The 18385-nt window shown below is 36.5% G+C and overlaps 1 protein-coding gene across 1 annotated transcript in view; it reads left to right on the forward strand.

Annotated features, from left to right (window-relative positions):
* TAF4B (TATA-box binding protein associated factor 4b) overlaps positions 1-17668 on the forward strand; it is a 117115-nt gene extending 99447 nt beyond the window's left edge. Inside the window, exon 15 of the mRNA XM_003127875.4 lies at positions 15810-17668. Coding sequence (XP_003127923.1) covers positions 15810-15977 — 168 coding nt within the window. The 3' untranslated portion in view covers positions 15978-17668. The remainder of the gene's footprint in view (positions 1-15809) is intronic.
* The last annotated feature ends 717 nt before the right edge of the window (positions 17669-18385 follow it).

An 18385-nucleotide genomic window follows, 5' to 3' on the forward strand; every position in this document is an offset into this window, starting at 1 on the left:
GAGCTGTGGTGTAGGTCAGCAGCTACAGCTCCGATTGGACTCCTAGCCTGGGAACCTCCATATGCCGCAGGCATGGCCCTAAAAAGACAAAAGGCAAAATAAATAAACAAACAAATAAATAATAAATAAATAAATAAAAACATAAAATTCAGAGAATTAAGCTTAGTACCTTCAACATTCATGGATTACCATTTTTGTTGATAATAAATCAACAATAATAGTAAATTCAGAGAAATTTGGTTTAGATCTTCTTCCTTTAGTATTTTTCTTCTGTTACATAACACAAAGCAAAACTTCCTCTTCTCCTTAAAAAGATTTTTCTATTTGTACAATTTATATATTAAATTGGCCTCTGTAGAGTTTAAGTTTGATATTCTCAGAAGTCTTGGTAAAGTTGAATAGCATCAGCTACTATCTCCTCATGTTACCCTGGCAAAAAGCAACAAGTACCAATTATCATTTAGAAGCACATACTTATTTCATAAGCCACTTGGCTCTAATGGGGGAAACTATTAAAATCTATTACTTCAGAGTACTTAATTTGTCCTTAATTTATTGCTGTGGGATGAGGTTTTATATATTTATATGAAATTAGTTCTAAAATTAATATACAAATAACCTATGTAGTAAACTAGAACATACTTCAAGATTTACAGTGTTTGCATGTGTGAACTGTGTATGTATATTGCTTAGGTGATGTGTTCAGGCCCTTTTGGAATGTTAAATCATTGTTAACTCTACTACTGCATTAATTTTAACTCCTTGAATTAGAAAGGATCTATCTTTTCTCTTTTAGAAATATTTTCAAATAGTTCACCTAACATATTAATGATCCAAAAGTCATAAGAATATTTCTCTATTTTTTGAATATGAAGGTAGGTTTTATTTTAACTTTATAACTGACTTGAAAATGCTGATATTTTTTAAAAAATAAAGTGGTTACAGTGCCAAATCAACTACATGGTGCTTACAGTATTGATATACCTAGTATATATTGCTTAAAACAGTGTTTATTTGCTAACCAAAACAAAGAAATTATTATCATGTAGATAAGTATATGCCCTTTGTATCTAGAAGTAGATTAAAGTGTTTCCCTGTAAAATTGTAAGAATTTTAGAGGAGGATAGAGTGGCTTTTTTGAAACTTTGCTGAGTAATAAATTAGAAAATTTGATTGAAATCAGAATTGCTTTCAGGTTTTTTTTCCACAGTTGAATTCTAATTCAGAGATGAATGTCAGATATCGATAACAATTTCACCATCTTTCCTCACAATTAAAGATGTGTTCCTGAAATTCATTTCTTATTTATTGGTACCTTTTTAATTTGCCTACCTTGAAAGCAAGGCACCTCATTTAGGCATCCTGGTAAATATTTTTAAACCAAGCATTCTTTAAATATAATTAGCCATGCAAATATTCTTTGGATAGAACCTATAGGATGATTCTACTTCAGAACTCTAAATCTGTATTCTTAATGGTCTCACTACAACATTAATAATAGAAATCATCACATTGAAGTATTTTATGAGCAGACTAAATAGGGGAAGGAAGGCGAGAAAGGACCATTTTAGAGTAAGATGTTGAATTCCTCTGGCAAGAGTATTTCATACTATAGCTTACAGAAGAGTGACTTCTTCTGTAAGAAGAAAGTTTCATTGATTTTTACATGTATTTAGAGATGAACTTTTGAAAAAAAAAAATCCTGTACCACAAACAGTATTCCACAACAGTTTGCTGTAGATATTGTTAGAATTTTTTTGTATAAACCTGAGGTCTTGTGATAGTATCTATTGTGGCAACTTACCTTTCCCTTTAGCTCCAATTTGGTGTGTAAAGTACTAGAGTACTTTGATTTAGGGAGGGAAGGGAGTTTTCAGAAGACCACGGGCCAACAGCAATAAAACAAATCAGGATAAAGAAAAAAATGATGATGCTATATAAAGGACACAGAATAGCTTTAACAATCTCTCCTGTATGTTTTCTTTGTTATTTTATCCTGTGTGTGTGTGCCTTAAAACACAAAATAGTTCTACTCTGCTAGACATCTGGTCCTCTCAAGGGCCAAATATATCATTAGGGGCCAACCTGTTTTATGTTAAAGGTATTGTAGAGTTTGAAAATTCACTCATGTTTACTTTTTGGCACCTGGTAACAACTTTTAAAATTATGTGGGAAATAGAGTTCTTTTTAGAAAATAAACTGGAATTGTTTTGAAGAAAAAACAATTGATTGTTTGTTAACTGATTCACAAGTTACTATGAATCAGTGCTGAGGCAGTATAAAAAGTAATAAAATGTGTGTGTGTGTTTTTTTTCCTTGAGCTGTTACATAACAAGTATGTGAAAGAGTGTGAGGTAACTAAAAAGAAATAATTTTGCATTAATTTCACAAATCGAGTGCCTACTATTTTTTTTTTTTTTTTTTTTTTTTTTGTCTTCTTAGAGCCTCACCCGTGGCATATGGAGGTTCCCAGGCCAGGAGTCCAGATGCAGCTGTAGCTGCCAGCCTGTGCTGCAGCCATAGCAATGCAAAATCCGAGCCATGTCTGTGATCTACACCACATCTCATGGCAACACTGGATCCTCAACCCACTGAGTGAGTCCAGGGATCGAACCCGCATCCTCATGGATGCTCATCGGGTTTTCTAACCGCTGAGCCACAATGGGAGCTCTGAGTGCCTACTATTTTGAAAATTTAATATAATTTTTATGAAAAGAAAAATAATTGTAGTCACTTCAGTAGACAGCCAGAAATAACTTGAGCACTCCACTAATTTGAATATATCTGAGAAAAAATTTACTAGTCATAGAAGGCACAAACAACTTCTTATTTTTCATCATTTAATATTATATCCTCAGTGTTTTAGGATGTCATTAGAACTCAATGAAAGAATTACTTAATGGAGTCCCAGAACCATCTCAGATTCTGAAGAAATCTGTGTGGTGGGTAGCCCTTTTTTCCCCTCTATGCTGATCCTAACAAGGATTTCTTCCCTCTCCCATTATTTCTGCTCTTTGGTGTTCCACCCTTTAAGTTAGCTGGTTAAGTGCCAGTAATGACGCACCTGTTTTTTTTTTTAAAACAAGCACTCAGCAGCAGCTTCTGGCTTATAGGCAAAAATGAAGTCTGGGGAAGGTGGGACGTCCTGGAAAGGTGGTGATGATACTACTGAAAAGTGTTCTAAGAACAGATAGAACTTTAATGGGTTTTGTGTATGTCTATCTCAGATAAGAGAAAATAAAAAAATACCAGGAGACAGAGTAGGATGGAATCCATTGCTTTATCTTCTTCAGAGAAGATGGTATCAGGGACTTCTGGTCTTAATTATTTTCCCCAGTATTGCTTTTCCAAAAATCATTTTAAGGTGTAGCTTAAGCACTGGACCTCTGATGGTCTCAAACACAGAGTGCTCCACACATTTCTTTGTCAGAAAATATTATTTTGTTTTTGTTTCTTGACTCTTTTTCTGTCAATATTATTTTTATTTCTTGACTTTTTTTTTCTCTATTTGTACCCATCTTTATATAAGGATAGTTATATGGAATTATTAAAACCAAAGCTCTTTGGAATGTAATATTTAGAATAGATTTCAGTGATAACTTTTCTTCCATTGTTTAAAACTAATGTGAATTTACCTAGATATGTAATCTCTAAGATCCTGTCTAGTACCTGCAAATTTCTTATGAAGTCTTAAGTTCCTCTGAAATAAAGAGGACCCAGTTTCTCGAAGGACACTTTAAGGTGGTAGATTCAACAAATGATTTAAGGAGGTTGATTCAACACATGATTATTGATTATAGGGGGAAGAAAGAGGTCTCGTATGTCTGTTCTGCTCTTAAGGTAGTACTGCTTAAAGCTGGGGGAGTAGGATAGATAGCTTTTTATTTGGGAGAAATGAATGTGTCCTAACTCTGATCATGTTGAAAGTGTCAAATGGTATAGAGAGTATTAAAACAACTCTTGAATTTCTTGGACTATTCTTTCCAAAAATGTACATGCGTATATTAAATTAAATCATAGGAACTTTCCGTTTTCATAGGTGAAAAGCTATTAAGTATTGGCAATTTCAGTAGTTCTACTTAATACAATCAAATATATATGTATTAACAAATGCATATATAATAATAATAGGGTACCTTTATCAGGCACTTAAAATGTATTATCTTCTTTAGTCTATGTAAATTCTTTGTAAAATCATACTATTATTTTTCCTAAATGAAAATGTTGCGGTATAAGGAAGATTATTTTCCTGGAGTTCTACAGTTCCCAAATATATATCCAGAGAATTTGATATTAGTCTGTGCTCATAACCACTATAATGAGATCATCCTATTCTTCAACTTATGAGGCAGTGTGTCTTGGACATTTTCACGTACTGGCACATACTTTTGTGCCAAAGTTCTATGATCCACTGATACACATTTAGAATATTTTCACTTTTTTATTATGAATGGTTAACATCCTCTATCTTCATGTATTCATTTATTTTGCAGAATTGATTTCTAGAAGTGGAACTTTTAGGTCAAAGGGTGTGCACATCTTAAATTTTAACAGAAATTTCCGTAGAGCTTTCCAAAAAGTTTGTGCCAGTTTCTACCACAGTGTGAATGCCTTATTTTCCCATTTCCTTGTTAGCAACAAATATGATCAATCATTTTAAAATGTCCCGGTCACTACTAATTTTCATTTATTGTATCTCTACCATTTCACTGTGCCCTCTTCAAAGGTTGAGTTTCTATTTCTGTGTGGAAACATGGTTTAGTAGTGTTGAACATCCTCTAAAATAACTTATGAGGAAATGCTTGAATTTTTAACAGTTTATTTTAGCATTTAAAATTATTTATGGGTGATTTTTTTTTTTAACATAACTTAGAAATATGTGGTGGGTTGGGAGTTTTTTTTGTTTGTTTTTGCTTTTTAGGGCCACACCTGCGGCATATGAAGGTTTCCAGGCTAGGGGCTGAATCTGAGCTGCAGCCACCAGCCTACACCATAGCCACAGCCACAGCAATGACGAATCTGAGTGTGTCTGCCACCTACACCACAGCTCATGACAATGCTGGATCCTTAACCCACTGAGCAAGGCCAGGGATTGAACCCTCATCCTCATGGATCCTAGTCGGATTCATTAACCGATTCATTAACCACTGAGCCACAGAGCTCAGAAATGTGTGTGTTTTAAAATAGAGAAGTGGAGGAGTTCCCGTTGTGGTGCAGTGGTTAATGAATCCGACTAGGAACCATGAGGTTGCAGGTTCAATCCCTGGCCTTGCTCAGTGGGTTAACAATCCGGCGTTGCTGTGAGCTGTGGTGTAGGTCGCAGACGTGGCTCGAATCCCGTGTTGCTGTGGCTCTGGCGTAGGCCGGTGGCTGCAGCTCCGATTGGACCCCTAGTCTGGGAACCTCCATATGCCGTGGGAGCGGCCCAAGAAATGGCAAAAAGACAAAAAAAAAAAAAAAACCTTATAAGTATTTGAATGATAGGTCTTACATAGATGTCATTTTTTTGCCATATTTACTAAATTTCATCATTGGAAATGTGAGTATATAATTGAAATGTTAAACCTGAAATGATTTAGGGAAATGCAGCAGTTTAAAAATCTACTAGGGGACAAACAAAATTAGAGATTTAAACAGATTTGTTGTCATCTAAGACTTTTATAAATATCATGTAGATCATTAGAATTTAGAGCATGTATTACTTTAAATAAAGAAGCAACTTTTTATGTTTTGTTATATGTTTTTTACATTTTATTTTGTTCACACTTCCATAAACAAATCTGCCTTTTTTTCGTAGATTTAATTTCGTAGATGAGTTAAACATAAATGTAAATTTTAGTTGGATCTTTAAAATTTTCCAGATATTCAAATATTGACTCTTTGCTAACTTGTCTTCAGGGACTCCCTGTGAAATATGTTGAATTGCACACTGTGGACTTACCTTTCTTTCTTCCCAAATGCCCCTTAAATGTTACTAACGAGTAAAAACAACATAAATACACAAGAATAAAGAAGAGAGGAGAAAATTGCAATAAAGGTATTCAGTAGTATAAATGGCATTAAGTTTCTCTGCGAAAGATTCCCAAATAAAATGTTTAGATTTTTCGATTAATGTTACAGCAAAAACCCTGGTTTACATGGAAAAAACAATGTATCAGCCTTATAGGTACTGCAGCAGTACCTATTTAGAGTATATTGTTTAATTCCTATTTATGCATTTTTTCCCAAGAATTGCTTAGAGTATTGAAAAGAATAAATATAATTTGGTTTTGAAATGTTTATTTGTACGTATTTGGTTTATCACACTGTGCCAATCATTTAGGGGTTTTGTTGAGATAAAATTCACATACCATATCTCTTATCATCTTAAAGTGTACAATTCATTACATTTTAGTACAGTTGGTTCTCCATATCTGCAGGGTTCCACATCTGTGTATTCAACCAACCATGGATTGAAAATATTTGGAAAAAAAAAAATTCCAGAAAGTCCAAAAAAGCAAAACTTGAATTTGCCAAGTGCTGGCAACTAATTACATAGTCTTTACATTGTATTAGGTATTAAAAGTAATCTAGAGATGATTTAAAGTATACGGGAAGATATAACGTGGGTAATATGCAAATGCTGTGCCACTTTATATAAGGGACTTGAGCATACCTAAGTATCCATGAGGGGTCCTGAAAGCAGTATAACTAGGTACAGCTGCATTTACCAATGGCTGTGCAACCATCTTTCTCAAAAGGATTTGCCTATACTAGGCATTCTTATAAAAGGAATTATACAATATTTGGCCTTTTGTGTCTAATTTCTTTAATTTAGCATAGTGTTTTCAAGATCCATCCATGTTGTATCCATCCATGTATCAGTACTTCTCATTAATGGTTGAATAATGTTCCATAATTTGTTTTCTTTTTTTTAACTACAATTGTACATTTGTCTGTGTTACCCGCCAATTTGCGTTTATTTTAGTTGATTGCCTAGGTGCAAACACATTATGTCTTTTTGATGAATTACTCCCTTTTGTAATTGTGGAATTGTTCTCATCTGTGGTAATATTCCTTGTCTTAAAGTTTACTTTGTTTGATATTATTATTATAGCCACATCAGCACTCTTATGCTTAGTATTTACATGATTTATTGTTTCTCCTTTCTTTTGCTTCCACCCTATCTGCGTCTTTATTTAAAGCTGGTCTTTTATGAGTAGCAGATAATTGAGTTTTGGATTTGTATCCAGTCTGAAAATTTATTTGGACTATTTAGTCCATTTCCATTTAATGTAATTATTACTGTGATCGGATTTGAGTCTGTCATCTTGCTATTTTCTATTTGTCCCTCTGTTTTTTTGTTTTTTCCTTTCTTGTCATTTTTTTTGTTAATCCATTCTGTATCCTCTTTTCGCTTTTTAACTATGCCTCTTATTTTTGTAATGGTTGATGTATATATCTGTTTAAAGGTACAATGTGTTTCCTTAACTGGCTACACTCAATCTTGAATTAATGCCACTTCACATATCATGTAAAAGCCTTTTAACTATATAATTCCATTATACAAATATCTCTCATCCTTTGTGCTGTTATTGTTACCTATTTTACTTATACTGTGTTTTAACCTCCATAGTACATTGTTGTTACTTGGTCATATAGCTCTTAAAGAATTTCTGAAAATAAAAATAGCTTTTTAATATTTAACAATTTTAGTGCTCTTTCATTTTTCCTATAAATTTGAATTTCTTTTTCCATCAGTCTGTATGCAGTTCACCAACTCTAGATTTACCAGAGCTTTAATTAAACAAAAGCTACTCTTAATTCATTTAAATACATTGGTAAATCTGCCTTTAGTTATAAGGCACAGCAATCTTTACTGATATTGTAGCTTTTAAAAAAAATTCACAATCCTTCAAGGATAAAATCAAAGCTTGTTCTGAAAGAAAAATATTTAACTGGCAGTCCTTGAAAGAAGTTCTTGTAAAATAATAGATAAAACTTATTTCTGGACATAGTTTACTTGAGTTTTTGGAAGCTTTTGTAAGTGTCTTCATTAAAGGTTAAGGAAAATAACTAGAGTTAAGAGGAAAGTCCTGACACAGGCTTTTCAACTTGCAATAAGTGACTGCTTTTCAGAGTTGACTGTTATTTGGTTATTGGCTGTTCTTTTGTGCTGTATTATGTGGTGGGTTGAAGCACTTGTTCACTATTTGGAGAAAGTGGCAGAAGAGAGCCTTTTGAGCAAATCCCATCTGACGGCAGCTTGGTGGGGATGAGAAATGCTGAGGAAAAAATCATCAAAGAACTTTACCTTTACAACTTTTCTCCCAGATTGATTTGGCTTAAAAAGTGAAGGATGACAGTAGGATCTTGGTTTAAAAGGTTCAAAGCCCATAGTTGGCTCATATTCACTGTTTGGCCATTCACATAACTGATTATTATTGGGTGGGTGGCACTTGATGCATAATTGCACTACAGACTTTGATGGATTACAGCTATGTGCCAAACGCTACATAAAGTGTTAACAGGTACAGAATCCTTCCTTTCCAGCAAATGGGAAAGTTGAAGAGGTAGATGGTTGAATACGTGTGATCTTAAAGTACAGAGCACCACTGAAGTACACAGGAGTTGCACCTGATCTAGACCTGGAGTTAAGCTTCTGTTTGTAGTAGCATTGGGGAAACATGTTACCTGAGTTAAGTCTTAGAGAACTTAGTTGGATGACGTGATGCAAGGTTAGGACAGAGAGATTAGAGAAGAAATTCCAGGAGAGAATTAACAGTCTGAAACAAAGAGGACAAAACATTCTATGGCATGATCAATAGTTTGAGATTGGAAGAAAGGAATAAAAGATGACAATGTGGAGATAGGTTTGGTATGCTCATAGACAACTATTTATGTCATGCTTAGATACTTGGACTTGGTCCTATAGGAATTTTTTAGCCATTGAAACATCTTAAATAGGAATTACTGTTTTAGAAAGATCATTCTCACTGTAGTGTGAGCAGTATTAATACTGGCAATAGGGTAGCTTCTTAGAAGGTTGATGAAGTCATCTTAGGCAGAAGATAATGGAAGTGAAAATGGAGGAAGATGTAGATGACTTGGAAACTGTTAAGGAAGTAGACTGATAAGGAGTGGTAGATGGAATGTAAATGAAAGAAAGGTGGAGGGTGACACCAGTTTTCTGGCTTGGGCATTGGAGGTGAATGGTATTACCATTCCTTTACATAAGAAAGAAGAGGAAAAAAGGGAGGAATAATGATTTGAAACATGTTGAATTTAGGATACATAATTAGGAGATTGAGCAATGAGGTCTAGGATTTTTGAAAGGATCCTTTTGGAGATAAAAGTTAGGGTGTGGTCAGCGGTGGGGCAGTGAGTGGGATGGACAGGGAGTTTGGGGTTAGTAGATGCAAACTGTTACGTTTGGAATGGATAAGCAGTAGGGTCATACTGTACAACTCAGGGAACTATGTCCAGTCTCTTGGGTTAGAACATGATGGAAGATAGTATGAGAGGAAAAAAAAGACTGTGCATGTATGTATGACTGGGTCACTTTGCTGTACAACAGAAGTGGAAGGAACATTGTAAATCAACTTTTTTTTTTTTTTTTTTTGGTCTTTTCTAGGGCCGCCCCCACGGCATATGGAAGTTCCCAGGCTAGGGGTCTAATCAGAGCTGTAGCCATGTGCCGACACCAGAGCCACAGCAACACGGGATCCAAGCTGAATCTGAGACCTACACCACAGCTCACAACAACGCTGTATCCTTCACCCCACTGAGCGAGGCCAGGGATCTAACCCACAACCTCATGGTTCCTAGTTGGATTCATTAACCACTGAGCCACGATGGGAATTGCTAGATCAACTATTCTTTAATAAAAATTTAAAAATTGTTTTTTAAATTAAAAAAAGATAGGGATAGTCATTAGCATTGGACAACCAGCTTTGTCTTTATAGCTCTCATAATTTCACAACTAGAATTAGAACTCAAAACCCATGATTACATGTCACATGAGTCTACTTAGACATGTTAGTTCCATAAAAGACAGTTGAAATGAGACACTTAGAGGTGACAGGATTCTAGGGCGGAAGTTAACCTGCAGGGTTGTCTCTATTCCTAAATAACTCAAAGGAATGAAACAAAATTGAGAAAAGTGAGGGATCTGTTACTTAAAGTTCTGCTTGTTGACCAGCAGAGGGCAGTCAGTCTCGCAGCTCAGTATTTTCTGTGCTCTGCTGCCCTTAAGGCCTAAAAGCTCAGGTCTTTCAAATGTGGATTTTCAGTGTATTTGTTTTAGGAAGGCCAGGCATCCTGAACACTTTTGTCTTTGCTTCCAAGACTTAGAAGATGTTTGATATTTGTTCTGGAGCTAGGTCTTCTTTCCACTTCCTGTTCTCTATGTCTAGTTCTTATTTTTCCTTCAAGTGTAAGACTTGAGTTATCCTTTAAAAGCTGTCCAGGTGACATTGGGGTTCAAATCAAGTAGAGAGTCTGAGAAATGTAATGAATCTTTGCCACTTAGAGGTAAAAACATCCAACTTCTGTTCCTGGTTAACTGTTAAGATTCAAGGACACATTGGTGTTTTCTTGGTCTTGTGATTCAGGCAATAGAGTGGAAGAAATGGACATCTGCTCCTGGAAACAGTATTGATAAGTGTGGTTGGATTTGAGAAGCTTATGAAAACCTTCCTATCCCAGGATACATCCTTTTATCTACCTACCATTTATCTGAAATGCCCAGTAGTTAGCTTTTTAGCTTTAAGCCTTCAGAACTCAACTAAAATACAAAAATTTCACTAAGAGGGACAAGGTAAGACAGGACAAATTATTTCTTTAAATTAGCCAGGACTTAAGAGAATAGGACATGGGCAGGAAAGTTTAATTTGATTTAACCGGGGATGGAAAGAAAGATCTGGAAGTAGGATTATATTGTTTCCTGCTTATTATAAGCCCTCAATGCCTCCTAACTGATGAACGACATTTATAGAGTATATACTGTATGCCAGGCATTGTTCTCTTTTAATCCTCAAGCCGACCTTATGAGATAATTACAGTTACTGTCCCTATTTTGCAGATTAGGAAACTGAGGCACAGAGAAGTTAAGTAATTTGAGGTTGCTTATGGAGGAGACAACCTGTATTCACCACTGTTCAGTCATCCTGTATATCTTATGCTACCAGAACAGTTCCTTGCCCATGGTAGTTGCCCAGGAACCCAGATAGCTCTTGGATTGAATCAGTGTGAAGCTAAGCAGCCTTGGATGGTGGCTCTCGGAAACAGAGGCCCCTGAGAAGTCACCAAGGCCCTCAGAAGGATTCATGAAGCCCCTGGGCTCAAAGATGTTCTTTCTACTTCTCCGTATAGCGGTAACATAATTTAAGGAAACACGGGAAAAGATGAGACGCTTTTAAAGGTTTTACTTCATGGCACCTGCTCTGTTAAGTTGGGTGGGGTGTGGATAACTGGTTATTTTTAATTTTTAGTTTCTTTCTTAAAATGGTGTTATTTCTCAAACTGGTAACTGACTGTTCTGTTTTCTCTTGTTAGAGCAAAATAATTGCTCAGAAGTTTCATTATAAAATAAGAAACTTTATTTAGTAATATAATTGAACAGATTAATGAAGGCTAACATATTGACCTGACAGTGTTAGAGAATTTTTACATTTAGGTTTGATTATACTTCTGAAAATATCTCTTGTGCACTTAGTGAATTATTTGTTTCATCTTCATTGAATTTCATCTTCTGTTTTGCCTTTTTTTTCATCTAAGTGAAGAATGCTGATTAAGGGATATCTTCATGGGGAAAGTCAATTGGGAAAACCCTCTATTTAAGAAGCAAATAGTACATTCTCAAGAGTTTTTTTTTTTTTTTTTTTTTCTTTTCTCTTCTTACGAATTCTGGTCTCTTTGTATTCATGTTCTTTAGCGTCGACAGTATAGTGTAACCAGAAAACAGTCGTAGACAACTTTGAGGAAAGGACTTGGTCAAGAAGAAAATTAAAACTGATGGTGCAGGCAGGTTAGAATTTCTTTTCCACCCTCCTTACCATGGATAATTGAGAGCTAGCTGATTATTCTGGCCAGGTCAGTGTGAAGCTGACAGGTCAGGTTGTGCTTTTCCCAAATCACAAGCTGTGTCTTTGTATCTAAGTTCAAGAAAGATTTACTTGCCCAACAGTCACTATTTGGGGGAAGAAAATGCTATCACCTTTGTAAAGCTGTGAATTGTAAAAGACATTTCTGTTGGGTTACTGAATGTCCCTTGGGGTTTGTTTCATTTCTAACATTGCCTCAGGCCTTCTGCCGCATCCTGTTGGAATGACCTCCTTTTCAACCCTGTGCTGGCAGCTGTGATAGGGCTCTTTCCCTTGGATCCTTCAGGCTTGTCACATGACGGACGTGAACTGTGACCCCTTTGTTCCTTACCCAGATGATTAGGTCGCCTTGATTTTTTTCTATTTAACAATTTGCCTAATTTTCTTTCCTCCTTGTTTCCTTTTTAAATTTCCTACTTACACAAGATTTTTTTGGGTGCCAATTTAAATTTTTTTAAATTGAAGTATATAACATCGGTGCAGAAAAGTATACATGAAATCATGAAAGCTCACTGAATTTCCACAGCACAAACATACTTATGCAGGCAGTGCTCAATTTAAGAAAGAGAACATCACCAAATCCCAGAAAACCTCTCCCTTAAGGGGAATCATTGTTCCAACGTCTATATCTTTGCCTGTCTTTTATTTTTTTGCTTTTTAGGGCTGCACCCACAGCATGTAGAGGTTCCCAGGCTAGGGGTCAAATTGGAGCTACAGCTGCCGGCCTATGCCATAGCCATAGCAACACCAGATCCGAGCTGTGTCTTCGACCTACACCATAGCTCACGGCAATGCCAGATCCTTAACCCACTGAGCAAGGCCAGAGATTAAACCTGCAACCTCATGGTTCCTAAGTCAGATTCATTTCTGCTGTGCCATAACGGGAACTCTTTGCCTGTTTTTTAAACTTTATAGAAATGGAATCAAACCATATTCCTTTGCATCTGGATCCTTTCATTTAACATTTTCATGATATTGTCCTTGTTACTTGGTTTGTTACTACTGTGTAGTATTCCAGTTGTATGAATAGTCCACAGTTTATTCAGCTCTTAATGAACATTTGGACTGTTTCTAGTTTAGGGTGATTATGAATAGTAGTGCTAAATACTCTTATACATGTCTTTTGTTAAACACATGACATGTTTCTGGATGTTTATATAGAAATGAAATTGCCAAGACATAGTGTATCCATCTAGCCATTTAATTTAAAATTTAATATAAAACACTAAACGAGGGATTTTTGGCATACTCTTGGTAGGAAACATTTATAAACATATATAGATTCAGCTTTAGCATAATATATCTAATTTTTGGCTAAGAAAAGTGCCTCTAGCTAAATGTACTGTAGTTTTAAACACACATCTCCTGTATACAACAAAGTTCCTGCTCAGTGCCCATGATTCGTTTTATTAACTTCTTCCCAATGTGTCTTTTTTTATCAGTGTTCCAAGGCTGAGTTGCGTGGGCCCATTCTGTAAAATTCTTATAAGATTATTTTGACAGTGATGATTTATAAAAGAGTACATCTGTGTTGGGGAGTTCCTGTTGTGGCTCAGCAGTTAATGAACCTGACTAGGATCCATGAGGATACGGGATCAAACCTCATTCAGTGGGTTAAGGATCTGGTATTGCTGTGGGCTGTGGGGTGGGTTGCAGATGCAGCTTGGATCCTGTGTTGCTGTGGCTGTGGTGTAGGCCAGTGGCTGTAGCTCCGATTAGACCCCTAGCCTGGGAACGTCCATATGCTGCAGGTGTGGCCTTAAAAGACAAAAAGACAAACAAAAACAAACAAACAAAACAAGAGTGTGTCTGTGTTATGCTGCCAGCTAAGTTGTGGCCTCAGCAGGAAGGAGTGGTGTGCTAGTGCTTGACTGCCATGTTTAGCCAAAGCTCAGAGGCTGGCACTTGTATTTGTAAAACTTGCGTTCATCACCAATAACCTTGCCGAGGTGAAGAGAGACTGGCTTCACACTGAAGAGGGGCTCCAGGAGAAGTAGCCAGGCAGTTATGCAGCCCACGCTAATCTTTTTGTCTTTATAAAAAGATGTAGACTTTCCAAAATTGGTTCCAGGGCTGCTTTTGAGCAAGTTTAATGTAATGAGTATAGAAATGTGATTGTGACATCATATTCTTTCAGAAGTGAACAGTATCTTTGAAGGAATTTTATTTAACTGTGAGATAAAGTATTCCCAGTCCTTCTGTGAACGTATATGGAATTAAGTTGACTTGTTTTGACTATAGTGTTTTAGAGCCCTTAAAGAGGATTTCTTTACCTTCCATCAAAACAAAACTGAAAACCAAAAATGCAGAGGGAGTAATTAAAATTTGATGATTATAAAAAGAATATTATAGAACCCTAAGATTTTCTTCCTATGCTAGATGAATGTCTTTCCTTGTATAAGTTTTTCAGTAGGGAAAGGAAGGTTGCCAATCCAATTGAGATGTTTTCGAAACAGTTTGGTTAAAAAAAAAAAAATGAGAGAGAGAATGGGAGAACAAAGGATTCATTTTTTTGCCAAAATACCGTTTGTTTGAGTAGTCTGTGTTTTTTATTTCTTCTTCCAATCTGTTTTTAAAAACAGTGACGTATAGGCATATTGATATTTGAAAAATATCAATACGGGAGTATTGAATGTCATTTGATTTTGAATGACATTTAGAACTCACATTTGCTGTTCTGTTTTGAATTAGGACATCCAGTTGAGAAAGTATTGCTGAGAATCTATGTTGTTCTAGGAGGCGTAGAAATGATAGTCCCTGTCCTCAGAAAGCTTATGATCTAGTGGGTATGTGGTGGTGGTGGCAGCATATAGAAATTACTGTAATACAGTGTAAGGTAATTGCCACAGTGAGAATTCTTATGGGGAAGGGAGGGCAAGTAGAACCATTTGAAATGACTCTTAAAGGATGAGTAGATGGGCCTGGAATGGCCTTTTGCCAATCTCTGCAAAGGGAAGTAAGGCTGAGGGGAAGCCGAGTAATGAACTTGACCTGATGTGGGATATAATATGGAACAGACTAAGAGCGTTCACTTTAGATCAAATTTAAAATTGAGTCCCAGCTGACTGTTGCTGGGTGACATTAAATAGGCCCAGTTTCCTCATTTGGTGAATGGGGACAGCACCCATGCCACTTGCTGCAGTGTTGTAGGAAAGAAAAGAGATAATATGTAAGGCGCTTAGCAGAGCTCTCAGAGTACAAGTGTTCAAGTCGCTGCCCTGGACGGTGAGGAACAGTTGAAGGTTTTTGAACCATGGAGTGGTAGGATCTGAACCATATGAAGCTTTTACTTTTATAATTGACATGCAGAAGCCTACACACAGTTGAAGTGTACAGTCTGACAGGTTCTTACATATATGTACACCTGTGAAATCATCACCGCAGAGTAATGACCGCATCCATCACTCCAAAAGTTTTACCTAAGACCTTTAAAGAGGACAGTCTGCCCTGCGATGTGCAGCAAAGAGCGGAGTGAAGTGGAGAAGCCAATTAAGAGACTGTGGCCCTGGTCCAGGTGAGAGAGCGTGTGAAGGCATGAATTAGTTGCAGCAGCAGTGGGTCTCCCCAAGAGCCTGGGCCACTGGAGAACAGGGTGGAGCTGCACCGTGATATTGCCTCCAGCACCTAACCCAGGGGCAGAGGCTGGTGGGCTCTTGCCAAGAGATGGGTTCTCTCTTTGTGAAAGATTGCTGACTTTAAACATGCTTCTTTCTTTATTTTGTTTAGGGCTTAAAAGATAACCTTTTTGCTTCTGGGACATCCAGCCTGACAGCCACCAAACAGTTGCTTCGTCCAAGAATCACAAGAATATGCCTCAGGGACCTGATCTTCTGCATGGAGCAGGAGAGGGAGATGAAGTATTCCCGAGCTCTGTACCTGGCCCTTCTGAAGTGACCACGGCCCTCTCCATCCAGATCCTTGCTGTTTACTGCCAAAGAAGACATAGAGAGCGTTGTCGCACTGACATGAAATTTCAGTTTCTGGAAAATCATCACCAATAGGGAAGACCATTGTTTACAGTTACAAACTTTTCTTATATTTTGCTTGTCTATCCCATGAGGTTCTTAATGACTAGGATTCAGCTTTGTCTTGTGAAAATTGGTTGTGAAATATGGTTTGCACAGAAATAGGCACCTGCCTACCAATGTGTTTAATATTGCAAGGCCCTGTTTGTTAGTGCCTGCCTCATTTGCCCAACAGTTAACAAGTAAGGTGTCTTTCCCTGATACGCCCTGCACTGAGATGCTGGGAAGAAGAGTCACTGCTTATCACGAAACTGTATGTATTTCATCCTGTACAGAATTGACTCAAAGTGTTAGATTTGGGGGCTAGAATCAGAAGTTGCTTAGCTAATTATGACCATCACCTTCTGTAGTTGAAGATGACAAGCCACAGGGTAAGGCCTGTGGCGACTTTGGTCAGCTGAGTCCCATTGTTGTCAAGACATTGACAAATGGGGATAGTTTGTGCTTGAGGTTGCTATTCCCTGGTTTAAGGTCACCACGTGCTGCTTCTGATACTGAAGGGGGGAACATCCTTGTTGGGGAAACCCATAAAATTGATACTGCTGATATACCTCGTTGAAAATGGAAAAGACGAGCATATAAGAAGGAATGGTGCATCCAAACTGATGGGGCTGGGCCAGCAGGAATGAAAATGAAATCATAAAACAGGAAATATGCTGCATACAGCTAAGAGGGGCAGGGGTTGAGTTGGAATTCCAAAGCAACCAATACATATTTTGCTGATAGGAAAAAAAAAATCACAGCCCAACCAAAAAAAAAGGAAAATACATCAAACTTTTTCAAATTATAGTATTTCAAAAGGAGGAAGTTTTTTCTTTTGTTTTGTGTATTGCTTTAAATCTCAAGAAGGATAGTTTTATAAACTCTTTTAGTTACTCTTAAACTTTAAGCATCTTGTTGCATTTAAGAAATCCTAATGGATGATTAGAAATTTTCAACAGTAGGATTCCATTTGGGATTCTATACTCAAAAGGTAATGTCAGCATCTTACTCGTGGAGATCTCGGCTCTAAATATATTAGGAGAAGCATGTTATATATATTCCTCTGAGGAGGAAGCTGACATTTTGCAAAACAAATCCTGTTTTGTTTTGTTTTTTTTAATTCCACTTTTGTGGCATGTAGCCGGTGAAAAATAATAGCTGTAGTTAGAATCACATACAGAAAGAGCAAGTAAATCCTCCAAAGAAGGTTTAAAAAAGAAAAAGGGAAAGCTGTGCTTCTTAGGAAAGGAATTCAGGGGGAAAAAACCTCAAGTATGTTATTCTTCATCCTGTTCTTCCCATCGGGACTGTTATGGCCATATTCTATACTGTAGTTAAGTTTTAAACTGGCCACGTTTTTTTGTTTCAGCAAGTTCTTATGTAAAATGCTATAAATTATGTATATGTTAAAAGAGTTCTTTAAGAAGAGATCTATACCTAAAGTTGTTTTTGTATATTTAAATGCTTAGCTTTATTTTTTGGTAAAGTGCAGCATAATCCCATATTTGTGTATAATCTTATTGATCAGATGTTTAAAATTATTTCAAATACTTCATTAAAATAATTATTTTATTATAAGAACAACTTTGTTCAATCACTAACTTTGAAAATATGGCCCCTGAAGCTGGGGCCTGGGCACTGGATCTTTCTTGGCTCAGATTGTTCCTTACTTTGGAGTGTGAACATTTGGGTTCCAGAACCTCACTTCAGATCCAAGTTCCTGTATATTAAAATAGTTGTAAATTTGCACAGTATTGACTCACAGTGAAAGCTACACATATCATTCCAAAAGCTTTTCTTGGCCCGTCTAGGTTTTCTTACAAAGGTATTCTTTTTCAAGAGGTATTTTTTAATATACATGTTTAAACTTTGTGTTGCAAAGTATATCCTTACACACAAAATAACAAAAATAGAAGACCCAAGGTATTCTTCCACTCAGTTTGCAAAATGGTGACCTTGGGGGCAGATTTGATCCATAAATGCATTCTCTGTGACTCACACAGTACTGCCAATATTTTAATCACACACACAAAAAAATCTGTATTGTTACTTCTTTTGAAAAATTAGAAGATCTAGAATGTCTAGATATACCCATTTGTATGACAGTCTGCTGGATGTATGGGGGGCATAAGTTTACTTTCCTTTGACCCCTTTAAGCATTGAAGTTTGAGACGCTGCCTTAAATATTTATCTTGTGATGAACAGTAAAAAAGAAAAGTACCAGAAATTCTCCATTTACTGTTTTTGTAGGCAACTTTATTGAGGCATGTTTACAAATAAAATTCACCATTTTAT

Source organism: Sus scrofa, chromosome 6, assembly GCF_054392235.1.
Source record: "Sus scrofa isolate SSC_HxYL_T2T_F1_AM1 chromosome 6, Sscrofa_HxYL_maternal_Yorkshire_Landrace_v2.0, whole genome shotgun sequence".
NCBI lineage: Eukaryota > Metazoa > Chordata > Mammalia > Artiodactyla > Suidae > Sus > Sus scrofa.